At 41.0% G+C, this 27,138-nt stretch overlaps 1 protein-coding gene across 10 annotated transcripts in view; it reads left to right on the forward strand.

Moving 5' to 3' along the window:
* Positions 1 to 27,138, forward strand: part of tmeff2 (transmembrane protein with EGF like and two follistatin like domains 2) — a 303,915-nt gene that overhangs the window by 54,144 nt on the left and 222,633 nt on the right. For 8 of the 10 annotated variants that reach the window (XR_004220347.1, XR_004220348.1, XR_001171749.3 and 5 more), the window contains exons 4-6: positions 2,749 to 2,775; positions 13,200 to 13,296; positions 20,262 to 20,410. Coding sequence is in view for 5 of the 10 variants with exons in the window: in XM_031892430.1 (XP_031748290.1) it covers positions 2,749 to 2,775; positions 13,200 to 13,296; positions 20,262 to 20,410 (273 nt within the window). In the remaining 5 variants the exon portion in view is untranslated. The remainder of the gene's footprint in view (positions 1 to 2,748; positions 2,776 to 13,199; positions 13,297 to 20,261; positions 20,411 to 27,138) is intronic. The other 2 variants (XR_004220349.1, NM_001097223.2) reach the window with 2 other exon arrangements.

Raw genomic sequence — 27,138 nt, forward strand, 5'->3', positions numbered from 1 at the left:
ATTCAGGAAAAGGAAGCCAGGAAGAAGGAAGCGATCCGCTCCAGGTGCCCCGGGCTGGTGCTGTTTTCTCCTAACAGGGGCACCAGCCCGGGGTACGAGGTAAGCGGTTAAAGTCACTTGGGGGTGCCTAACATTTTGGCACCCCCAAGTGACTTTGACTTTCGTTTCCCTTTAAGTCAAATGCCATATGTGGTTGATTGTTATAGAACACATCATTATACTTTATATGTCAAAGTAAAACCATCCAGAATTACATACAGTAAATACCACAAATACACTTTATGGTTCTAAGTCTTACCATATAGTCCCTTAAAGCCATACCTTGTTTTGAGGTCAGTTGTACATGTATTTCCACCATAGTATATTCACAAGTAGGTTGTTTGGGTAAAAGAAAGGCACAATTTGTTATCCACAGGGGCAAAAGACTACTAATATGCATTAGTAATTTGATATGGAATATATATATATACAGATGCAGCCATGTTCCTTTTCCATGTTGTTGGGTGATATCTCTTCCATTTAACATAGGGGGAAAAAGATTGGTGCATGGTCTATGGCAGTGCTGTCCAACTGGCGGCCTGCAGTGTTCACACCTCAGACTGTAGGAGCAGTAGAAACCCACAAATAATCCCTGCACACTACAAAAAGAACATATACTGAGGTGGTACTGCAATTAAAAAGGTTTAATATATAGTTATTGTGCAGACTGTAGGAGCAGTGCCAGCATTGTGTCACTGTATGCTGCCTGTGTATGCCATATTGCAGGCAGAGTATGGCACACACACAGGCAGGGTAGGGCAGGCAGAGTATGGCACACACAGGCAGGGTAGTGCAGGCAGAGTATGGCACACACAGGCAGGGTAGGGCAGGCAGAGTATGGCACACACAGGCAGGGTAGGGCAGGCAGAGTATGGTACACACAGGCCAAGTATGGCACAAACCAGCCAAGAATGGCACACAGTAAAAGTATGGCACACACAGGCAGGGTAGGGAAGGCAGAGTATGGAACACACAGGCAGCATAGGGCAGGCAAGAGTATGGCACACGCAGGCAGGGTAGGGAAGGCAGAGTATGGTACACGCAGGCAGAGTATGGCACACGCAGGCAGGGTAGGGAAGGCAGAGTATGGCACACACAGGCAGGGTAGGGAAGGCAGAGTATGGTACACGCAGGCAGAGTATGGCACACGCAGGCAGGGTAGGGAAGGCAGAGTATGGCACACACAGGCAGGGTAGGGAAGGCAGAGTATGACACACACAGGCAGGGTAGGGAAGGCAGAGTATGGCACACACAGGCAGGGTAGGGAAGGCAGAGTATGGCAGTTTTTTTGCTGTACTACAACCATTAATATGGGTATGGTCATGTGATAACACGGGTGTGGTTTCAAGTGGGTGCAGTCTTCCATTATCGGCCCTCCACCACGTAGGTCGGAAAAATTCCGGCCCTCGGTACCACAGAAGTTGGACAGCACTGGTCTATGGAGTTTTCTATTGTGTTTTGCTGACATGTGTTTGCATTTCAGCACCATCTAGGGGCTGGATTTAACACTTAAATAATGGTGTCTGGACATGGTGAGACAAAATGTGAAAACTTGTTGGCTGCATCTGTACTGTTAACAGTATTTTTCCAAAGAACAGAGGTGGTCGGTTAAGCTTACCATCATACTCTATCCCCATACTGGCTGCTTTTGGGGAATTGGGGGGGAATACCTTTGCACCTCACTGTGTGAAATTTTTTTGTGGCTTGCAGCTTGGCAGATCTCCCATTCCCCCCACCCCAAACTATCCGTACAAACAAAGAGTATGTTTGTAAGAATAACTACTCGATTACTCCTTACTTGGTGTTCATTTGCTCTGTCTGTATTATTATTACCATTATCTTGTAGGAATTTGGCTCTTTCTGTTTCAGCCATGATTTACTTGCCCTAATTAGCCATTCTAAATGTTTAGTTAATAAACCACTCCCCATTTTACAGATATAAATATATAAATGAATGCAGTGGTCATTACATGTATAATACCCCAGAACTCATAGCAGGATGGCATGAACTTAAAACTGTCTGGTTGAACATTTTCTAACTACTGAGACTACGGGCCATAATAGGATCACGTCACTGGTACTCGTACATATTAGCAGCACTCCCTTTATTGTCAGATTTTAATTCCCAGCACTGGTTATTGTCGAGCACCTAACAGATACAAAACACAGTGCTGGGCTCATACCCCATCATTATTTAGGGATTATAATCCACAGTATGTTTCTCAATAATATGCTGGTCCTAGATTTTGAATCTATCTTAATATGTGTGTAATGGATGCATAATAATCACCAGGTAGTAGGCATAAATAACATTGGTCTTGGAAGGGATAGAAGACCATGGCCACAACTCAAATCTAAATTATATGCTGTAAATATAGATCTGGATATGGTGGGGTTCTAATTAGTGCTTATACATTAAATTCTTATGCATTCTCCACAATGCTCCAGTGTTAATACACTCATTTTTATTTTTTGTGTAATTTGTTTCCATTGAATTTAATTCCATGGTTTATTATAATTCTGTATTTTTTTGACATAAGGATGAATATTTGCTTGCAGGAGTGGGATTATTCCAACCCTTTATTAGCAGACATAATGCATCAGGTACATTCTTTTTCCTGATGAAGTGAGGGCACATAGAAATTGCCTTAAACTGGTACATTTGGGTATGTTCAATATAATAAAGTAAGATTTTTTTCCTATTTGCAGATGGTGGATCTGGCTCAGGTGATGGAGGTAAGCAGAAAAATAGTTTGAAATTAATATATGTGACAGTGTTTTGTATGTCAAATTAGTTAACAGACTAGAGTACTAAGTTATGGCGTTTGTAGAACAAAACCAAGAAAGGGGCTACAACAGAATCCAGACCCAAACAAGGAAACAGGCCACCCCCAAAATAACATACCTTATTTACTTTCCAATATTTGGTGCAGCTTTTTGCATCAACTTGCATAATACTTTTATTTAGACTTACAAGGGTTTCACTAGAAAAGCTATTCATTAAACACTCTACTAGTACCAGAAACAGACACCTAAAGCAATGTATAAGTTAGGTCTAGAACATGAAACGGGGTCATGACCTGTGATGCTTTGCCCTAAGTCTTGGCTGATAAGAACCATGGTGGAGGGGGTGTGTGCCATACTCTACCTGCCCAATGCTTCTTGTGTGTGCCATACTCTGCATGCCCTACCCTGCCTGTGTGTGCCATTCTCTGCCTGCCCTATGCTGCCTGTGTGTGCCATACACACAAGCATCATAGGGCAGGCAGTGCATACAGCGACACAATGCTGGCACTGCTCCTTACATGTATAAACAATACAGTGTGAACATTGCAGGGGGCCAGTTAATCTCAGTACTGATACCATTTAAAGCTTACACAAAGGTAACCAGTAACAGCAGCCAGCTTTTCTAAAATTCAGGGTCTTTGTTACCCTAGTGTATATTTGTTTTTTTTGCACCAAACATCAAATGAAATAACATTATGGTCACTATTACCCAGGGGTTCAACCACTTGCACATTTGCTATATGTTTTGGGTTGTTAGAGATCACTAGATCCATTACAGCATGGTTTCTGGTTGGCTCCTCAACAACCTGTGACATAAAGCTGTCATGTAACAGGTTTATAAACTTGTTCCCATTTACTGTCCTGGAAGTGCTGTTGATCCAGTCGATATCAGGGTAATTAAAATCTCCAGTTATTATCACTTTCCCCAAACTAGCAGCCTTTTTTATTTGCAACAAGAGCTGAGCCTCTTTCTCTTCGCTTACATTATGGGGTCTATAGCATACCCATTAATTTGGTGGACTCTTTACAATCTGTTTGAAGTTCAACCCAAACGGCTTCAGCTCCCTTATTTGCCATCATCACTTCCTCCTTTAAATGTGCTTTTAATTTCTGCTCAACAAACAGACACACTCTCCTCCTTTTCTATTGCCTCTGTCCCTCCGAAACAAAGTATAGCCACCGATATTAACTGCCCAGTCAAGTGACTCATTTAACCACGTTCCTTGCATTAGTAAACATATATTTCAGGGCCGGAACTAGGTATAGACAGGAGAGCACTGATACATTTAATACTGGTAATAGTGTGGGGATTTTGAATTATATAGCTTATGGTCCCCCCTGCCATTATCATTACCCCCAAGCAAGTGTCCTCCATTTTTCCTTACTATGCCCACTCCCTCATCTAACCTGTCTACCACAGAATTACTCATTGCACCCCCCCATGTCTAGTTTAAAATCTCCTCCAGCCCTCTAGCCATCTTCTCCCCCAAAGGCAGTGTCATCATTGAGGTGCTGCCCATTCCTGGCAAAGAGCCTGTAGCTGATTGAAAATTCAGCCCAGTTCTCCAGAAACCCAAAAGCCCTCCTCCCTACATCAATCTCTCACGCATTATTTTCCCCGAGCTCCCGCTGCCGCCTTAAAGGAGACATTTTATATAAAGGTTATAATATTCATCCTCCCTCTAAATGTGATGAAGCAGAAAAATTATACTGTATGAGAGCTGCAGAGGCAACCTCTCAAGTCAGAAGTCAGAGTGAAATGAAAGATGGGAGTGTGGCTTCAGTCTCCCACAGGAAGTGGTCACAGCACTGACTGACAGGCTTTACTCAAGAGTAGCCGGGGAAAACCTCTCCCAGTTTCCTCCTTCTGTGTGCCTTCTGAGCAGGGCAGGAACAGACTGCCTGTGACATCTCAAAGCCCCGCACACCCTGTGCATATTCACTGCACTTAAAGTAGCTGCTGCTCTGTTACCGAAGCAGATTAGGGCCTGCTGAATAGTCTAAACCGGACACTTGCAAAAGTAGTGGGTAGAGCAATGTTTTCAAGCATTTATGGACATATTTGAACCCAAAGGTATTAAAATAAAAGCAGTTACTTCTATTTTACATTATTTTACATGGTTTCTTGCATTGCCCCCTTTAATGTTGCTTGTGGCACAGGAAATATCTCTGAGAAAATTTACCTTGGAAGTAGGGATGCACCAAACCCACCCTGACGGATTCTGCCGATTTCCGAACTGAAACAGATTCCTAATTAGCATATGCTAATTAGGATTGGGAAATAAATGCTTTAAAATAAAGGCTGGATTTGGCCCGAATCCGAAACCCAATCTGGAATTCAAGGCATCCCTACTTGGAAGTCCTTGCCCTCAACTTTTCACCTAGTTTTTTTTAAATCATTCTTGAGGACATCCTCCCTCCTCTAACTTTGTCATTGGGACCTATATTTACCAAGACCACCAGATTTTCCCCAGCCCTTCCCAGTAATATGTCTACTAGTTCCACCACATGCCGTACCCTAGCGCCAGGAAAGCAACATAGAGTTCGACATATAGAGTCTTTTTGACAAATTACCATATCCACCTTTCTAATAATTGAATCCCCTATAACTTTAGCCTCTCTTGCCTTCCAAAACTACTTCCCCACCTGTATTAGAGGTGCTTCCCCCCAGGGTGCTCTGAGAGTCAGCCTGCTCCATACATGCCAGTTCAGAGCTGTCCTTCCCAGCATCTTCACCCAAAATGGCAAATCTGTTGGTTTGGACAAGCTGTGGACCAGCCCCCCTAAGCTTCCATCCCCTACTTCCCCTCTTGACTATTACAAACTTATCTCATTAACTTCCACTGTTCCTTTTCCACCCCCCCCACCCCCACTACACTTGCCCCTGCCAGTGCTTGCTCAGTAAGCTTTCTGTCCTCCCCCAAGTTTGTAGCTGCCCTCAGTGCAACCAGTTCTCTTCTTAGGGGTAGATTAATGAAATCACGAGTTCAAATCCTGAATGGGATAAATTCGGATTGGAAAAAAAAAAAGTTGGCGAAATTTCGCTCGGAGCGTTCGTGTCTTACTTAATGTGCCCCTAAGAGTCTGCAATTCAGATTCCAAGAGGAAAACCCACCTAAACCTCACAAGTAAATGCTGCGTGGAACTGCTGCTCCAGGATAACCAGGAGTTAAGTAAATGCTGCTTCCAAATTACATTTACAAATAATTTTTAAAGCACTAAACATTTTTTCATATTGGAAAGTTGCTTAGAATTTTTTTTTGGGTGTTGGCATGTCCTTTAAGTGTACTTTAACTTAAGTGACAGTTCTAATTTATTCAGTTTATCATCCCCTTTTTTTAAAGGGGTGTGATTGGTTGACTTTGGTGAGCAATCACTCACCTGAAATTTGATGAATATATAAGCTACATCAAAAACAACACATGTACTGCGTTTTACGTATGAGAAGAACTATAAAAAGCTTGTAAATCCCATATTTTTCAATGTACACATTCTCCGGAATCCAAAATGGGCAAATATGTCTTTCTACTACAAACAACCAAACTGCAAAGATTTCCTAAAATTGGCAGTTTTGATAACATTTCTGAAAATTGCTTCACAGCTTCTACTTTTCAGCTTCTTCCACTTGTCACTAGGAACCAAGATAATGTTGCCAGGGGTCTATTGAACTATTTGTTGCCCAATGTACATAGGTTTACCAACCTGGATAAAGGTTTTGTAGGACATTTAGAGACAAATTTGATGGTCTATATTTCAACTACATCAAAAACACACTGCCTGTTTTATATGTGATAAAAGCTAAAACCCATATATTCATGAAAAGTACACATTTTGATGAATCCAAAATGGTTAAATATGCCTTTCTATTTCAAACTTTAGCTTTGCTAGTTTTGATGAAGTTTCTAACTGGCAGGCGTTATTGTTAGCCAATATAGCTATCATTTCTACAATACTCCTATATTAGTGCTTTTTTTTTTTATTATTATTATTGATGAAGTTTCTGAAATGGCCCCAGAGCTTCCGTTTTACAGCATATTATCTCCTAAAAGGTTGTGGATGTGTACATATGTGCAAATAAAAAAAGCTACCTTTAATTTAAGAGTGTATTGTGTGTGCGTGTAAATGCAGGCATTTGGGTGTATAAATGTGTAAAGAAAGGCTACTTACTGTTTTTGTGTGCAGGAGGGTCAATATCAGGCCCAGGATTGCAGAGTCTTTGCAGCAGGAAGTAAGTGGGCAGGGGCAGGGGGCTGAAAGTGGCATCCCTAACAGCATACATGTGGTCCTGTTTTGTCTGTGTTTAGGGGTTGGTCCTGTAAAGATTGTGTCTTGTCGTAGGACCATAGTGCAACTAACTATCCACATTGGCAGTAAGAGCCTTTTCCTGCAAGAATGTATACCTATGTTTTTGGCAAGGAAAGGGTTAATACAAGATTTAACCAATTGAGTCAGACAGTGTTAGACTGGCCTGCAAGGGTACAGGTATAGGACCTGTTATCCAGAATTCTTGGGACCAATGGCATTCTGGATAAGGGGTCTTTTCGTAATTTGGATCTTCATACCTTAAGTCTACTAAGAAATCAATAAAACATTAATTAAACCCAATAGGATTATTTTACATCAGTAAGGATTAATTATATCTTAGTTGGGATCAAATACAAAGACCTGTTTTATTTTTACAGAGAAAAAGGAAATACATTTTCAAAATCTGAATTATTTTATTAAAATGGGGTCTTATGGGAGACAGGCTTTCCGTAATTCAGAGCTTTCTGAATATCGGGTTTCCAGATAAGGGATCCCATACCTGTACCAGGTTAATTCCTATGGGCCCTTTGCACTTTTAGGAACACACAGCAATAACTCTTTTCTACATTTATTTCCAACAGTGAGAAAGATAGTTTAGGAAAAGGTGATGGGCTCAGGGAAATGACAGCCAAATGTATTCAAAATCCAGGGAGGCTGTTAATTATACAGGACTGGCAGGGGGATTTATACAGTGTCAAATGGCAAGAGTTAATACGCAAAACGACCACATAGTCTAATCAGGACTGTAAACAGAGAGGTTTTGCCTGCACACTTTATCTGTCTTTGCCTTTGCAGTCTGTCAGTATCCACTGCATTGGTCTGTGCTTTCACACACCTACTAGCAATAATACAACAAACAGAACAAATAGGAGAGCACAGCTGCATGCATAGAATTTGTCTTGAATGTGTCTCTTTGGAAGATACCACATTGATTGCTGTTATATCTATGTAATAAAATGTTTCCCATGGGCAGAGAATTAATAGTGGCTTCTTGGTGATTTTAATCAGTTACATTTCAATATGGGTGTAGGGGTTTACCAAAAACAGGCCCCTAGGACAGGAACCCCTAGAACCGGGACACTGGGATGACTGGGTTGGCAATAGTTAATAGGGTGTACACCTGTAGTTCGGGTTATGGCCACAGGGTGGTGCATAGGCCCATATAAGGGAAGCAGCAGGGGCTGTGGGGGTTGGTTAGTCCAGGGACTGCTCCAGTAGTGGAGTGAGTGCCCCGGGCATAGTTCTAGATAGGAGTCCTGTAATAGATCGCTCTAGGAGTGATATGTAGGGCAGCCTAGGTTAGAATGGGCGGACATGGCCCCTCCAGGAGTAGTAGCGAGGTTAAGACCTCCCGGCATTATATCAGCCGGAGTGCAGGGAACTAAGTGGCTAGGTAGGTGGAGCAGGTCACCGCTAGTCCAGGAGGCCGGATCTGAGGATGCCCAGTGAGAGTACCGGTGTGGGTCCCTGTGGGGTAACGTCCTAGCGTGAGTACCGGGGGAACTCTATGGTAGAGTGTCTTGCCGTGAGTACCGGGGAGAGCCCCTAGAGGGGAGCACATGTCGGGAGTACCATTGTGTAGGCCAACAGGAGATGGTACTCAATGAGACGTATGGAGATATACCCTGCACTGTTTATTATTGTCAAGCTGCTCCTGGAGAGGTGTCCGTCCAATAAACCTTTTCAGTTACTTCATTCATATACCCGTGTGGTGAGATCTATTAGTCCGGAGGGGCACATCAACCTATGAAGTTCCCAGGGGGGTAGGAAATAAGTCCATACCACTATCCCTGGGTGGAGGCACGCCATTGCTGGGAAACGCCTGTCCCCAAAGTAAGCGGGGCTCAGGGCTCCTGTAGCGCCAAGCAAGCAAGTAAAGCAGTAGTACCACAGTATCTGCACAGGTGGGCTACATGGGGATACCAAAAAAAGGGTTTAAGGTCTCCATATGATGGTCCCTTGATATGGGTCATCTTTTATTTAAAGGCAACCACAACCCTTTAGCAGTGAAGATTTGTGTCTCCAAAGATGCCCCCAGTGGTGCTCCCCATGTTCTTTTCTGCTGATTCACTGCATATGCTGTGTGCTGCTGTGAGTTACTGGGCATTGGGTCCCACACAAGATATATTCAATATAATATATTCAATATAACTGTCACAATATAAGGCTGGTTAATAAATAATACAAATTATTAGTAACATGGCACCTCTGATACCAGTTCAACTAGTGCATCGGAATATTATAATCAGCCCAGCAGCTTATATGACAGAACAGCCTTATTTTCTGCTTGACGATTTGCCACAACTCCTAAGGTTAGCTTCTAAAGAGGTGCTCAAAGCGCGATTGTTGCAGACACTTTTAACAAAATCCATGGTGAGGAGGTCCTGTGACAATTTTGAAGGCCTGAATCATTACTACTATAGAAATTCTGAACCTTCAGTCTGATGCAATAAGTTCAATATATAAAATATGGTATTTCTACCCATATTTATTTTTAGGATTTAGTTCAAATTCAATATTAACAAATTCAACATTATAGACTTGTCATGGACTGTTTATTTGTATTATGTTAATTCATGTGAATTGTTTAATGTGATCTATCATTGACCCCTAGAAGGAAATGTGCTGACCTATAATTTGATGGAGCAAATATTATTTCATTAGCACTTAAGGGGGGGCACCCCCACATAACAGAAACATTGTGCCTAATATTTCCTTTATCTGTGTCATCCTCCATAGTCCTGAGGCATAAGGCTCTCCTAGCTGATACCCACAAAGCCAATGATCTTGAGGCTAGCTGAACTTTCTTCACCACTAAGATGACCAGAATAGCTAAGTTCCTTCTAGAATATCTGATGTATTATGCCCCTCTGTTAAAACTGCATCAGTGTTAGCCAATCAGACTTATAAATAAAACTAAATCCGTGGCCCCTTAAAGGCTGGCTATAGCTGGTTTAAGATTTTCTTCTGCTATGATGAAGGCTGTTTTTAAGTCTAAGTCAAGCCTTTTATCCATGGAGTCTTTCAGTGCTTTATGGTCAACAATAGGCAATAAAGTATTTTTAGTGAGATTTAGAACAGGTGCAACATGCAAAAATCCTTTAATGTATCCAGTTTAAACAGATAATGCCTTTTAAACCTTGTGTAGGGAAGTGCTAATTTACACTTTCCCCAAACACACAACCCTGTGATTTTAAATCTGGAGCAACCAAAAACATGGCTGCTTACTGTACTGCAAAGGGACAGTTCCCAGTCACAGCCTGGCCCAATCAGCAGGAGGGATTGGCTTCTGACCTTGTGACACTGCTGAAAGAGCTTTGGAGCCAAAAAGATATGAAAGTGAGGCAGATCTGATTCAGGAAGAGAGGAGAAGGAAAGCATGGACTCTGCTGCACAGTAATACTGAGAGCTGCCTGAGGTTTCTCCATCTGTCCTGTGAGTGTTCCTGTAATCTGTACAAGTAGGGAGCTAGGGTTCCACCTGTAGAACAATCTATTATATATAGGGAACCCCATAATCAGAGCATAGGGAGTTAGTTAACCCTTCCCATTCAGCCATTTAGTGAATGGGATTACTGCAGCAGGCCTGAGCTATTGTTAGGGTAGTAATCCCTGTAGGATAGTTAGGACTTCAGCCCTGTAGTGAGTTACCAGCGTGTACAATGGATCAGGATGTGGGATTACCCATCAGCCTCCTTGACACCTGCAGCGAATCTCCATCAGGATCCCAAGAAGCCTTTCTCTAGCCCAGCATCTCAAGCTCAGTGAGGATTAAAGCTGCCAGACTGCTTCCCTGCATCTGCCCTGCCCCACTGGATCTATTCCCCTTTTACTGCCACCAGGAGTTGGTGAGGTTTTACAGTTACACACCCCGGGGTGCTACAATCTGGTGTTGCAACACATAACTCTGCTACCACTACCTTCATACAAGGAGTTAACCTGTGCACACTCAATGTTCTTAAAGTGACAAGGGACATATTCTTACACAAAGGGGAATAGTGTCAAATATTATATGTGTTATGTTGAAACTGTTATTCACTGTTTTCATTTCATTGCATCTTTCATATATATTACAATTTATTTCATATCTATCAATTGTGTGGTTTATTTCCATTGCATTTGGTATATTAATCACTGCTGTTGCAGTTCCCAGGGAGTTGTTGCCCATTAATACAGGGTTTAGCCCTGGGTGGAGGCACTTAAACTTTCCAAACCCCGCACATCTCCCACTTAACGGAGGCTTGGGATTTTTCCTGTTTGCGCCCCAGTGTGGCCCTGGATATCAGTGCCAAGAAAGGGTTACACTTGACTATATTGAATTCCGCTTTGAAGGAACTTCTCATTCTGCCTTGACCAGATCAATGACCTCCTGATGAATGTCTGGCCTTTAGATTTTGGACCCAGCAAGAACGATAAAGAAGAAGCCTCATTGTCCTCCTGTAGTGCTAAAGAAGTCCTACCTGCTTTGATTAATGGCTGAATAAGGGCAAAGTCAAAGAAAGAATGTAGATCTTTTTCCTTATCTGAGGATGCTGAGTCTTGACCCTTTGAATCTCTGGCTACAAACATCTCCAACTGTGAACTTCTATAAGCAAAAGCAACCCTTTTGTGACCCCTTTTGGCCACCATCGTTTTGATTCAGGCTAGAATTAGAGCCTGTAGCTAGACCTGACATGTCTGCCAAGCATGACTGACAAAGCTTCTTGTCCAGTAGTGGGGGCTCTGTACAACCCAGGAAAGTACAGGTATGGGACCTGTTATCCAGAATGCTTGCAACCTGGGGTTTTCCAGATAAGGGATCTTTCCGTAATTTGGATCTCCATAATTTAAGCCTGCTAAAAATCATTTAAATACTGAATAAACCCAATAGGCTTTTTTCCTCCAGTAAGGATTAATTATATCTTAGTTGGGATCTATTACTAGGTGCAATGTTCTGTGTTATTACTACAGAGAAAAAGGAAATAATTTTTAAAAATTAGAATCTATGGGAGATGGCCTTAATTCAGAACTTTCTGGACCCCTGCAGCCAAGAAACTCTCTCTCTCTGCTAGGCTATAATTTTATTGTTAATGTTAATTTTTATAATGTTTTTTTAAACCATTTAAACCACTTCCTGGTTGCTAAAGTCATTTGAATCCTAGCAACAAGATAACTGCTTAAACTTCAAAATGGAGAGCTGCTGAACAAAAATTTAAATATTTAAAACTACAAATAATAAACTATGCAGATTGTCTTAGAATACATTCTACATCATACTAAAAGTTAACTCAAAAGATTAACAACCCCTTTAATGGTCATAGCCTTCCTTCTATGTCAGGACCTCTCTCTCTCCCCAAAAGGGACCGAAACATCAGTTGTACATGCAATTATAATACACTAATATTTATTTGAACCACAAGACCCTTGGTGCTGGATCTGTTTGATTCGGTATTATATATATATATATATATATATATAGTGTGTTGGTATTCAGTCTGTTGGTTTGTTGGCATTTTGGTGCACACCAATTATAATTGCCTACCTGAAACCCCTGTGATGGTGTTCCTGTTTTTCTTCTGGATTTTCATCTACCCTTTGGTCCCGGTGCACATATTCAATAAAGTGAAAACCTGAATGTGGAAGCGAGAGGCAGTCTTTTTACTCTACTGCACTTGCAATTCAGACCCAGTGCTGTAGAGGAGATCAGAGAAGCGTAAGAAGATTTTAACATTATGCTTTTACAGAAGTCCCCCAAACTGGTGCAGTTTTTAGTGGCCAGGGGTATCATGTATGCCATTCTAATCACTTGGGGGTGCCTAAAATTTGGCACCCCGAGTGATTATAAATATTGCTCTTTTTTTAAAAGATTTTTAAAAAATCATTTTTATATTCACAGGATGCATTGTTTGTGGTTATAAATTGTATTTTTATCCCAAAGTATTGTAGGGGTCAATTACTAACTTGACACTGCATACAAAGTCCAAAGTAGACAATGTTTTGTGTATTTAGGTTTATAGCTCAAACTATATTACTTGTATTAGTAATGCCTTGTGCAATTAATATGTAACTTGCATATTAATTATGTTTTAGTGAATGAAGGCTCTGGGGAGACAGTCCAAAAGGAGACATCCACTTGTGACATATGCCAGTTTGGGGCGGAATGCGATGAGGATGCAGAGGATGTGTGGTAAAAAAATGTTTTCTCTCTTACTGCTTCTGAAATGTGCTAGTTTCTTAATTATGTTAATGACACACACACACACACGATTTAGCTGGTAGCGGATGGAAATCTGGGCTTCACAGATGAGACAGGCAACTCTGGTTTGCAACCAAAATGATCAGGCCCCCCTGCCTGTGCTTTATTTTCCACAGCAAAACAGTATATATCACAACTTGGTGTTTGCAAGTAAACAGTTCAAGAAAACAAAGTCTCACCAGACTGTAGTTTCGATAAATGGGATAACCCAAATCCTCACTGCCAGTGCCCGACAGTCCTTTTCTGGAGCCCCAGAATCAGGGGAGCTTGTAATCAGTCCAGCCTGCCCCTCACAGTCTCTCTCAGAAACTGAACCCTTGTTGCACACACAGGCTCACCTTACATGCTTCAGGTGTTGCCTAATTGGCTCCAGCATTCTGATGATACAATGGCTTCTGCCAAGTAACTAGGAAAAGGAAGTGTAGGATTTTATAACCATAGGAGGTACTAACCCGGTGAGCCCCTACAACACTTTTGCATTGCTTTAAAACAGCTAGATATGAAGTGTGTGATGTTATTTTCTCATCTCTCTGTGATATTGCCTGCTTCCTTATCAAGAATTGAAAAGTGAAAGGATTCCTGCAGTGGACGAGAATATCAATTTAAATATTCACAGTAGACTGCACAGAACTCTGAAGAAAGAGACATACAGGTGTTAATCTACGTGATGGCAGGGAGTCTTTGTCTAGGTGCCAGATTAAAGTGGATTACATGGAAATCCATTAGTAAGAACATTGGAGCAGGCATTGGGGCTGCAAATATTGTTTTTACATTTGTATCATAAAATATATATTGCACATACTAAAGCAATGCTAATCATTCTAGCAATATGAAATAGGTTTCTGCTCCTAAAGGTCATTATAAAGTCAAATGGTCTAGTTCAAATGATAATGATGCATCAGGGTTGCCACCTTTTTTGTTTCTTTGTTTTAACCTGAACATTTTGTTTTTTCTAAGGGCTGTTCGGTGGTTGTTAATGGTACATTCTCTACTTGGAGTAAGGTTCTCGGTGGGGTTCCTCAGGGTTCTGTACTGGGTCCAACTTTTGTTGTTCATTAATTACTTAGGGCAGTGCTGTCCAACTGGTGGTCCCTGACCCCCCTCTGTGTGCCCCCCACCTGTCTGCCTGCTTTGATGGCTTACCTTTGTGTAAGATTTAAATGGTATCAGTACTGAGATTAACTGGCCCGCTCTATGGTTCACACCTCAGATTCAGGATGTAATCCCCCTGCATTGTTTAAAAATGTAATCCCCTGTACTTTACACACATTTTAATCTCTGCATTGTTCACACCTCAAACTCAGGCTGTAATCACCCACACTGTAAGCCTGTTCACACCTCAGACATTGTATGTACTGTCTGGCCTATGCTGCCTGTGGGAGGTGAACCTGGCAGAGGTTTGTTCTGGGAGTTTGTTAGTAGTTGCAAAAAGCCATTAAATGGTTCCTAAGGTGTGTAATTATGTGCTGGGGGTTGCTGTACTATCCACAGGGGAGGAGGCGGCATATGGATTTAAGGGTGTGTCTTAATATGGCATAATATACAAAGTAATTCTTTCACATATGAATAATGGTTGATATCCCTGCAAGTGAGGACCAAGCATTTAGGTTTTTGCTGCATTACCACCATTGTGATAAAATGGGTGTGGTTTGAACTGGCTGCCATTAGCGGCCCTCTACCATGTATGCTAAAGAAATTCCGGCCCTCGGCCCTGCAGAAGTTGGACAGCACTGACTTAGGGGATGGTATTATAAGTAATGTATCAGTGTTTGCAGATGACACAAAACTCTGCAGCCCAATAAATTATATCCAGCAGGACCTCAACAAACTAGCAATCTGCGTGGCAGATAGGGTTTAATGTGGATAAATGTAAGGTCATGCAGCTGGGATGTAAAAATACACAAACCATTTATACACTTATTGGGACTGCACTTGGCGAACAAGGTTTTGAGCTTAATTAAAAGAGGTATAGATTTGCAGGAGGAGGGGTTTATTCTTCCACTTTATAAAGTGCTGGTAAGGCCCCTTCTAGAATATGCCGTTCAGGTTTGGTCAAAAGTGCTCAAACAGAATATTATTGAGTTAGAGAGTATACAATGAAGTGCAATTAAGCTGGTAAAGGGAATGGAAAATCTCAGTTACTGGCCAAGTTAGGGTTGTTTACACTGAAGATGAGTAGAAGTGGTGTTATGATACCTATGTATAAATATATAAGGGGATCATCTCTCTAATGCTTTATTTACCAGTAGGTCCTTCCAACAGACACAAGGGCACACATTGCGATTAGAAGAAAGGAGGTTCCGTCTAAATATTCGGAAAGGATTTTTTACTGTGAGAGTTGTGGACTTCCCTCCCAGAAGTTTGCTTCAAGAAGGGGTTGAATGACTTTTTAGCAAGTGAGGGAATACGGGGTTATGGGAGATAGCTCTTAGTACAAATTGATCCAGGGACTGGTCCGATTGCCATATTGAAATCAGGAAGGAATTTTTTCCCCTCTGTGCCAAATTAAAGAGGCTTCAGATGGGGTTTTTAGCCTTCTTCAGGGTCATCTAGCAGTTAGGCAAATTTGGAAAGTCTCAGTTATAAAGAAAGACTGGCCAAGTTAGGCTTATTTACGCTGGAGTATGTATAATCATACATAGGCATTAAAGAACTTGATGGATGTGTGTCTTTTTTTCAACCTAACTTACTATCTTCCTATGTCACCGATCCTAATTGTTAGAGCCCTATCGGTTTTTCCAATATATCTTAACTTACCTGGACATTCTACCATGTATACCACGTTTCAATTGGCAATAAAATATATATACAGTTAAAGGACAAGGAAAGGTTAAAATAAATTAAAATTAAATCTAAAGGCATTCTTTTTAAGTCCTTACTGCATATCTAAATTCCCAGATCCCTGCTTGCTTCTCTGAGATATGGAGCTGGCAGCCTACAGCAGTGTGAAGACTACAGTGACATCACTGAAATCTCTCTGTCCTTCCTGTAGGCTGCCAGCGGCAGCCTTCCTATTCTCTGAGCATGTGTATAACTTGATCCTGTCTCCTGTTCTGAGCTACACATGCCCACCAGCCAATCAGATGTGGATCTACCAGAGGGGAGGGGGGGGGGAGGGAATGATACACATGTGCAGTATGAAGCAAGGAGGGAAAGGAAGGGAGAATACCTTTTTAAAGATGGCTGCCTGTTCTAGAAAACAAATAAAAATTTGAAGTAAGTGTGACTGAGTAAATATTTGATTAGGTGAGCCAAAAGTGTGGCATTTTTACTAAACAATAGGAGGACTATTGGGCAGTATGGTTTTTAAATTTTGACTTGCATTCTCCTTTAACACAACAAGTACACCTATACATTCCACTTCGTCTATGAAAACGAAAAGATCCCCCTAGCATCTGTCTATGATTTTATGGTCTTTTCCCTTTAACAATAATGTTAACAATAGTTAAAGGGATACTGTCATGATTTTTATGGTATACTTTTTATTTTCTAAATTACACTCTTCTAAATTTACTCTACCATTTAAAATGTTATTCTTGAAATGTATTTTTTAAGTTGTAATATTGGTGTGTAGGCAGCCATCTTAGTGCACTGTACCTAAGTCTGAGCTTTAAGAAAGAGCCAGTGCTACACATTAGAACTGCTTTCAGGTAACCTATTGTTTCTCCTACTTCAATGAAACTGGTGGATTCACAAACTGGACTTGGATTTTTTACTATTGAGTACTATTCTGATATCTACTAGGAGCTGCTATCTTACTACCTTCCCATTCTGTTCTGCTGATCGGCTGCTGGGAGGGGGGTGATACTTGCAGCTTAGCAGTTAAGTGTGACTGAAGTTTATCAGAGCACAAGTCACATGTGAAATCTCAAAATGAAAGTTTAAAAAACTGATGCTTTTTGAAAAAAAAAATGTTTTTCCATAACAGTATTTCTTTATTAACTGTATGATTGTATATATGTATATAATATAAAATGTGTTATCTAATATGTGTTAACTATAACCTTTAACAATAACTATACTATATTAGGAAATTCGGAGGGGGCAGACCTATCGGAATCCATAACAGAAACTCTTAAACTCTTATAGGCCTATTTATTTAAACGGTAAAGGATTCTTTGAAACCCTGCTCATACTGGCACTTCTGATAAATTAACAATGATGCATATAAGTTCCATGCAGGATGCTGCCACTTTGCAGAGCAATTTGATAAAATTGAAAAACTGGGCAGCAAAATGAAAATCAGGTGAAAAGTTGAAAAGTGCAAAGTTATGCACTTTGGTAGAAATAATATAAATGCAAGTTATACACTAAATGGTATTGTTTCGGGGGGATTCTTAATTGAGAAGGATCTGGGATTTTCGTAGATAACGAGCTGTCTAATTCTAGGCAATGTCATTCAGTGGCTAAAGCAAATAAAAAAAGTGCTGTTTATAAAAACGGGCATGGACTCAAGGGATGGAAACATAAATTTGCCGCTTTATAGGTCTCTGGTAAAGCCTCACCTTGAGTATGCATTGCAGTTTTGGACTCCAGTCCTTAAAGGACAAGGCAACGCAAAATATAATTTTTTTCCTACTAAAAGAAACCAAAATTCTAAGCAGCTTTGCAATATACAGTTATTACTAGTTTGTAATGGTTTTTGAGTTATTTGTATTTATAATTGCTATTAGAAGCAGTGTTTGCCTGTCCTTTTCTATTCTCTGCCCTGGTGGAACATTGTAACACAAGGCAGCAGACTGACAGACCTGCCTTGCTGGAGAAGCAAGACCTTTGCAACATTGTTAAAAATGTAACAACCAGGAGTTCAGCAAATGCAGCTTTCAGTAGCAATTACATTTACAAATAATGTTTAAAGCACTACAAATTTTTAATTATTTCATAGTGGAAAGTTGCTTAGAATTATGTTTTCTTTAATTATGCAAAAAATTATTTTTGAGGTTGACATGCCCTTTAAGAAGGATATTAATGATCTGGAGAGAGTGCAGAGATGTACAACTAAATTGGTAAAGGGAGTGGAAAATTTAAGGAGGTTAGGCTGTCAAGGTTGGGGTTGTTTTCTCTGGAAAAAAGGTGCTTGTGAGTGGACATGATTACTCTGTACAAGTAAATTAGAGGGGATTATAGACAAATAGGGGGTGTTCTTTTTTCCCATAAAAAAAGATTAGCGCACCAGAGGCCACCCCTTTAGATTAGAAGAATGGAACTTTTATTTGAAGCAGTGCAATGAGGTTATGGAATGCCACTGATGTGATGGCAGATTCTGTTAATGCCTTTAACAGGGTTTGGATGATTTCTTGAACAAGCATAATATCCAAGGCTATTGGGATGCTAAAATCTAAAGTACGTTATTGATGTTGGTATATAAGGTTTAGATATGTGAGTGTATAGATAGGTCAGTATAGGTTTGTGTGTGCTGGGTTCACTTGAAAGGGTTGAACTTGATGGACTCTGGTCTTTTTTTCGACCCTATGTAAATATGCCAAACATATGGCAAAGGTATAGGCACACTGTTTAAAACCAGTCATATTACTACTTATATTTCCAGACCAAACTGGAATTATACCAGAGTGCTCAACCAACATTAAATTGAGAAGACTTCTTAAAAATGTAATGGTTACACAGAATAATTTAGGGCAAGTAATACTAATAATTTCAGATAATGAAAAAGAGTTTGAGCCTATTGAAAATAATTTCCCTGTGTGGTTAGGGCCTAACCTTAAGAAATGGACCCAAACTTTATAAAAAAAAAAAAAACCAAAGCCCTGAGTTTAAACAACTCAAAACATTTCTAAGGCTTTTTTTTCTAGGACAGTGTCAGACTAAGCTAACAGGACACCCGGAAAAAACTATTTTAGCCCCACTAACCCAGTCCATCTTCCAGGGCTTACAGTTACTATTCACTCTAGCAGTGGAACCTTTAACTACTCTTTTAAAAAAAAAAAATCTGCAAATCTCTGGTCTGATATTCATTAAATAATTCATTTTAGGTTTGCACAGAACCTGACTCCACTTAATAAAAACAATACCAAATATTTGTCTTTAATGGAATTACTAGTCAAACACCAGCTAATTTTTTTCATATGGTGTGGTAATGTCCACTAATCCATGAGTTTTGGCTCCACATAACACATTCAGGATGTTTATTAGTTAATTTTTCTATATGCTGTTACTGCAACTTGAAAGGGGGCATTTACTATTGCTTGATTAATTCTGTAAGGGTTTTTTGACACTGAGATCCAATTTTGTCTCCCCACAATCTTTTTCATAATTTATTATACAACAAAACAGCAACATATCCAAAAATATGCTAGCTAAAACCTGTAGAGTTCATGTAAAAGTCAATGGCAGGTGTCCTTTTCACAGCTGAAAGATCTTTCTTTGCTTTGTTGTTTTCAAGGTTTTTTTGGGGGGGGGGGGGGGGTGACACTGTCTCTTGTGTGACAATATGGAAAGTCTTGTTTTTTACATGACTAATGAAAAAAGTCACAGTTTTCACCTTTTTACACAACTTGTTTCCCCAAACTTGTTTAGTTCTGATCTTTTTATTACTGCCATTCTTGAAAAAGAGTTTATTTGTGGTTTCTAAAAACTATCACAAAATGTAAGTAAATCCTCCCTAAAATCTTGAAAAAGATTTGTCCCTATACTTGCAATTTAATTTAGTTTAATTATCAGACACTAGAAGTACATTTTATGTTAATTTTGTATTGCTTGTTTTACTTTTTCTTTAAGTTAAATAAAGAAAATAAAGTTTAAAGAGCAGTGATTCTGCAAACCACTTTTCTCAGGTGACAACTTGTGATAATAGGTTATTTATTTTTACATTGCTTACTAACTTAGATAAACAGACCCACAAATGTTGCAAACATAATATATTTTTTACTATTCTTTAGGTGCGTATGCAACATTGACTGTTCTCATATCAGCTTCAATCCAGTCTGTGCTTCAGATGGGAAATCATATGATAATCCATGTCAGATCAAAGAGGCTTCATGTCAGAAACAGGAAAAAATTGAAGTCAAGTATCTGGGTCGATGTCAAGGTAATGCTACAATGAAATTCATTTCAGTACAGTCTTTTACAATTTTTGAAAGGATTAGACTTTACAGCATCTGTGATGCACATGCACATGCTCATTGTGCTCCGGGCTGCTGTTAAGAAGCTAAAATGATTAGAGGTTGTCTGAAAGTATCAAAATATTAGCATAATATGTCACAAAAGCTAATGCAACTAGGGTGATTAATAAAAATTCTGATACAGAATGCTCTGGTTCCTTTGTGCCATTGTAAATCTGAATAAATTACTACTCCGCATTGTACTATGAACTATATGTTGTATAGGAATCTATAATGACAAATGCATGAGACTTGGGGTTTTCTGGATAAGGAATCTTTATGTAATGTTAAGCACCTTGCCTTAAAGAAGAAGGAAATGCTGCTGGGTGCCTAACATTTTGGCATCCCCCAGTGATTTATCACTAGGGGGTGCCAAAATGTTAGGCACCCCCCCAGCGATTGTAAGTGCTTACCTGAAACCTCCGCCCGGGTCTCCTGTTAAGAGAAAACTGCACCAGCTGGGGTGTATGCGAGCTAGCAATCCCTCTTTCTGCTTTGGTCTTCAAACATGCACAGTAGAGTGAAAAGGCAGCTTTAACAAAAAAGCCAACCTTTTTGCTCAACTGCACATGCGTCGGCCCCAGGATTATAAAGAAAGAAAGCCAGGAGGAAGTGGAACACTTGTTGGCAAACACCCTGGGCCAGTGCAGATTTCTAGCAGGGTTATCAGGTAAGCGATTACAATCACTGGGGGGTACCTAACATTTTTCACCCCCCCAGTGATTTAGCTTTTCCTTCTCCTTTAAAGGACAATGAAAGGTTAATATAAATTAAAAGTAAGTCTAAAGGCATTCTTTTTAAGTACTTACTGCATATCTAAATTCCCAGGTCCCTGCTTGCTTCTCTGAGATATGGTGCTGGCAGCCTACAGCAGTGTGAAGACTACAGTGACATCACTGAAATCTCTCTGTCCTTCCTGTAGGCTGCCAGTGGCAGCCTTCCTGTTCTCTTAGCATGTGTGTAACTTGATCCTGTCTACTGTTCTGAGCTACACATGCCCACCAGCCAATCAGAAGTGGATCTGGCAGAGGGGAGGGGGGGGAGGGAATGATACACATGTGCAGTATGAAGCAAGGAGGGAAAGGAAGGGAGAATACCTTTTTAGAGATTGTTGCCTGTTCTAGAAAATGTGAAGTAAGTGTGAATGAGTAAAATTTGATTAGGTGAGCCTAAAGTGTGGCATTTTTACTAAACAATAGGAGGACTATTGGGCAGTATGCTTTTTAAATTTTGACTTGCATTCTCCTTTAAAGCAGGCCCTACTCATTTGTGTAACCCTCTGCTGTATACTGCTATATACTCCAATATATTGCAGCCTCTATATACTGCTTATTAAGGGTATTTCTGCCTATCTCTGTAACCCTCTGCTGTACACTGCTATATACTCTCTATACTGTTTATAGCGGGAAAGTAATTGTATTTCAGCTTTTTAGCTACTTTGATTTAGTGTACACATTGCATTCCTCTCCTTCCAATTACTTACAATAGCAGCTTGTGACATTTCCCTCAACCCTGGCCCTTTCCCCATCCCTGTTTTGTCAGGACCACATTCTTCAGAAACTTGCTTTGTACCTCTTTAAAATACAGAAACCTTATCCCTATACCGAAAGCCACTGCTCAAATATCTTGTGCCCTCTGGAATTCCCACTCAGTCTGCCACAAACATACCTCTATTCATGACTTGGCTTTCTTCTACTGACACTGCCTTACTTGCTGCCCTGTCCTATGGGGTCTACACCTTAGTTACACTCCCAGACCTGGAAACAGGGCAGGGGGTAGAGTAGGATTCCTTCTCCCTGCTGTACATTAAAGTTCTTCCACCTGCTCCTTCTCTGTCATTTTCCTAATTTGAGGTTCACTCTAAGGTTTCTCCTGTTTCACTTAGCATTGCTGTTACACACCAACCTCCTGGACCAACTTCACTATTTTTTTGGCAACTTTGCTGCTTGGCTTTCTTATTTCCTTTCCTCTGATTCCCCATCCATTGTACTAGATGACTTTAACATGTCTGTCTGTAATCAATCCTAATGTCCCTGCTGTCTTTAAACTTCTTTCTTTAACATCCTACCTTGGTTTATCTTTGTGCCCCCTCTCACTTCAATGGGAACTCACTGGATCTTATATTTACCAGATTCTGTTCAATATCCAACTTTACCAACTCCCCTTTCCCCTCTGTGATCACAATCTTTGATTGATCTCTGTGATCACAATCACAAACATTTCAACTCTCGCTAACGCCCTCTACACCCTCTGCAGTCCCCTAAACATGCACATATCATGACCTGTAATTACCTAGACATGTCACATCTCTCTTCTTCCTTTAACTCTTCTCACTTTAATATCTCACCCATCTCCTGTCCAAATCAGGCTACCTCTGTCTACAGCACACTCACCACTGCCCTTTAATGAGCTTGTTCCTGCAAAAACAAACAACCCCAACCTTGGCACACTGCTCATACCAAAGCCCTCCAAAGGTGGTCACATACATTTGAGTGTCTCTGGCGCCAATCCCAGTCGGAATCAGACTTCTGCAGCTAGAAATATACTCTGCTCTCCTATAATGACACCATCTGTTAAGTTAAACAAACCTACTTCACTGCATTAATTAACTCCCTCTCTAAAAAACATGCACTACTACCTCTAACTCTCTGCTGACCCTTTCCCCACCCCACAGTGTGCTTTAGTCACTGCTTAAGATATTACTGAGCACTTGAAAAATAAAATTGACATAATCAGAAGTGACATTGCACAACCTTATCCCCCTAACCATTCACCTCCCACCCTACATGCTACCCAGTCTCTTCTTGGCTTCTTCTTTCCAGCGACTGAAGAGGAAGTCTCAAAACTCTTGCCTTCCTCTTACCTTACTACCTGTCCATTGATTCCATTCCTTACAAACTTCTATGCAATGCCAGTCCTTGTCCTATGAAAAACTTAACTCATCTATTCAATCTTTCAATCTTCACAAAGTTTTCCCTTTCAACTGAAACATGCACTTATAACCCCTATTCTGAAAAAAAAACCCCTCTTGATCCCTCCAATGTTGGTAACCTCTGACCCCTCTCTCTGCTTCTTTCATATCGAAACTACTTGAGCGCCTAATTTACAGCCAACTGACACTATTTCTCCTTGACAATAACCTGCTGGATCCCCTACAATCTGGTTTTAGCCAACAACACTCCACAGAAATTGCTCTAACCCTTCTAACTAATGACCTCTTATCGCCTAAAGCCAAAAACTGCTGCCATTCTCACATGTTTAATGCCAGGGTCCCCAAACTTTGCACAGGTTTTCTGGGTGACTACGTTCCAAGTTAAGAAAAGTGGGCGGGGCCAACAACAGCCAATCTGATTTCACCTACAGACTTTCATTCGTTTAAACTTAAACTGCTGCCATTCTTTAAATATTAATACTTAACTTTGCAGAGCTGGTCACCAGGTAACTGCGGTTCAGGGTTAGTAAAAGTGGGCAGAGCCACCAACAGTTGACTTTCAATGGGAAAATTCAACCTGCTGCCATTCTCACAGTATTACCACCAGGTACCCAAACTCTTCACAGTTGGTCACTAGGGGACTGAATTTTTAAGGTTTGGGAAAGTGGGCGGAGCCACCAACAGCCAATCAGATTTTTATCTATTGATTTTTTTGTTTAAAATTAAAATGCTTTTTAGCACTGGATGACAATAATTCAAGGTTTGAAAAAGTGGGTGGAGCCACAGACAGCCGACAATCAGATTTAATAAATTGATTTTAATAAGGAAATTTAAATTGCTGCCATTCTCATACATTTAACGTCAGTGTTCCCAAACTTTTTACAGTTTGTCACTGGGGGACTAAGGTTAAGGTTAGGAAAAGTGGTTGGAGCCACCAACAGCCAATCCATTTCCACCCATTACATTTCATTAGTTTATATTTAAACTGATGCCATTATTTAAGTATTAATTCCTGGGTTGTTAAACTCTGCAAAGTTAGGCACTGGATATTTGCAGTTAAAAGCTAGAAAAATTGGGCAGGCCACCAACAGCCAATCACATTTCACCTATTTACTTTCAATGGTGAAATGTAAAAAGGTCAGCCCCACAATTTTTACAGTGGAATCTCCAAACTTTGCAAAGTTGGTTACTGGGGGACTGCAGTTCAAAAATAGTAAAAGTGGGTTGGGCCACTAACAGCCAATTAAATTTCATCTATTGAATTTCATTGGTTTTAAATTTAAAATGCTGTCATTCTTACATTATTTATGCCAGGGTGCCCAAACTTTGCATGTTATCACTGGGTGACTTTGACTCATGGTTAGAAAAAGTAGGCACACCCACCAATCATAATTCACCTATTAACTTTTATTGGTTTAAAGACCACAAAAATTATGGCGCCTAATCACCCTATCTGTCATTGCCCTTATTTTTCTGTTCATACCACTCATGATGTCAATAGTTTAACTAATTCTGCAAACATGGAAACTGATGGAAAAGCTTCAAAATTTATATTGAGAAATAATAATACTTCCAGTAGATGTGAAAATTACTTAAAGGAAACAAAAAAGAAATTGGAAGGATGCAATGGACTTACAAAAATATTTTCAGAAAACTAAAAAAACCTGATACTAAGTTACTGTCCAGCTCTTTCTCCAGTGAAAACATTTTAGCATTTAGATGATTTACTTTAGATAAGTAATACTGCTAATCCTCCACTTTTGCAATGGAGTACTGGTGGTAGGCAGCCTTCATCTCAACGCTCAGCTGCTTCCTTTTTGCCTCCAGATCTTCCATCAGTCTGATTGACTGAATCAGTTGGTCGCTATCAATCTTGGCCCCCTTCAAAAGGAGACTTTTTAAGCACAAAGATAGCCTACCCAGCTAAGGTATTGTTTTGGACACTGTGCGTATTAGCTCAGGTTTGGAGCACCAACATGTCTGCCTTCCAATCCAGGTGTAGTTAAGATGGCTGCCACTGTGCTTCCTCAAACCTTCTGCACCTCCAAGATGGCTGCTACTCAAATTGGGAGTACCAAGATGGCTGCCATGAAGCCGGCTCTGGTCTTTGCCACATCCAATATGGCCACCAGCAACATCCACTTCCTGCTTAGAAGCCATGTGCTTAGGAAATCCAAGATGGCCACTGAATTCTTGCTGGTTGGCATTCTGTGCTTGCTTGCTGGCTTCCCTCGGCACTTTCCCTCCAGGGAGAGAAGGAGTTCCCTTCCCCAGAGCAGTGGGAGCCTGATATGGAGCAGGGGAAGTGTTAAAGGGGAAGGAAAGGCTAAGTCACTTGGGGGTGCTAAAATGTTAAGCACCCCCAAGTGACTTGAATCGCTTACCTCGTACCCTGGGCTAGTGCCCCTGTTAGGAGAAAACCGCACCAACCCGGGGCACCTGGGGAGATGCGCTTCCTTCTTCCGCCTTCGTTTCGCTGCGACTCCGAGTCTGGCGCATGCTCAATAGAGTGAAAAAGCCAACTTCTCTGTTAAAGTTCGGCTTTTCACTCTACTGTGCATGCGCGCGCAGCGAAGAAGGAAGGAGGAAGCGATCGCTGCTACCCCGGGCTGGTGCTGTTCTCTCCATACAGGGGCACCAGCCCGGGGTAGAAGGTAAGCGATTCAAGTCACTTGGGGGTGCCTAACATTTTGGCACCCCCAAGTGACTTAGCTTTTTCTTCTCCTTTAATGGGAGCTTGTACAGCACTTACACATGCGCCATCTTGGGTATGTAAATCAACAGTTTGTTTTATTGTGCAACTTGTACTTTCAGCAGTGTGTGTAACATTACCCAGCAATGTGTTGTCACTGGGCAGCAGGGTCCCCCACAGGGGCAGTAGCAGGGTCCCCATGATGGTGTGGGGCAGTCACTGCCGGGGGAACCACAGACTCCGTTTTACATGCAGGTGTAACAACATTATCAGCAACATTTTCTGCAGAACTTTCCACAACAGAACTGTCTGAGTCTGCACTTACTGTAATTTCCATGTTCACTTTGCGTCCTTTCCTCCCCACACACTTTTTTTCATCACATTCCTCCCTCCTTCCCACTTCCACTCTCCCCTTTACCAGTTGCTTCCCTGTAGCCACTGGCTCTGGCTGCTGGCTTGGCCCATTCCTCTACCGCTGCTGCAGGGATTCTCCCCAGGGATGCAGATCTTGGCTTCTTCCATGCTTTCTCCTCCTGGGGCTTAGTGATGTTTCTAGTGGATCTCTGGCCCTCCACTGTAGGCCCCAAGGCCTGGGTCTCGCGCTGAGCACTTGTCCGCCCAGGCCCTACTGGACCTGGGCTAACACTCTCCATTCTGTTGGTCACTCACAGCTCAGACAGGCACGTCTGCTCTGCTCTCAGTTCCCTACAGGAATAGGGATGAGAAAAATGGTATTCCAGAGTGACCCAATGTGGCTTATCTATTTGTACAATATAATGTATGATAGCTAACCCTTGGTGGTTTACCACTCCATATAAACTTTATGATGTGGGTCTCAAATTTGTGCCGATCTGTTTTCAGAATAGGGATGGGAAGAGTGCGGAAAAGGTAGAGCTGCTTTGGTAGTTAGGTTATTTTAACAGAATTCATACAGCCAACCCAAGAGATATTAGGGCTGATTCACTAAAGTGCGTTAATTATTATTGCATGCTTTTTTGCGCTAAAATAGATTCACTACAGTATTACCGCTT

Source organism: Xenopus tropicalis, chromosome 9, assembly GCF_000004195.4.
Source record: "Xenopus tropicalis strain Nigerian chromosome 9, UCB_Xtro_10.0, whole genome shotgun sequence".
NCBI lineage: Eukaryota > Metazoa > Chordata > Amphibia > Anura > Pipidae > Xenopus > Xenopus tropicalis.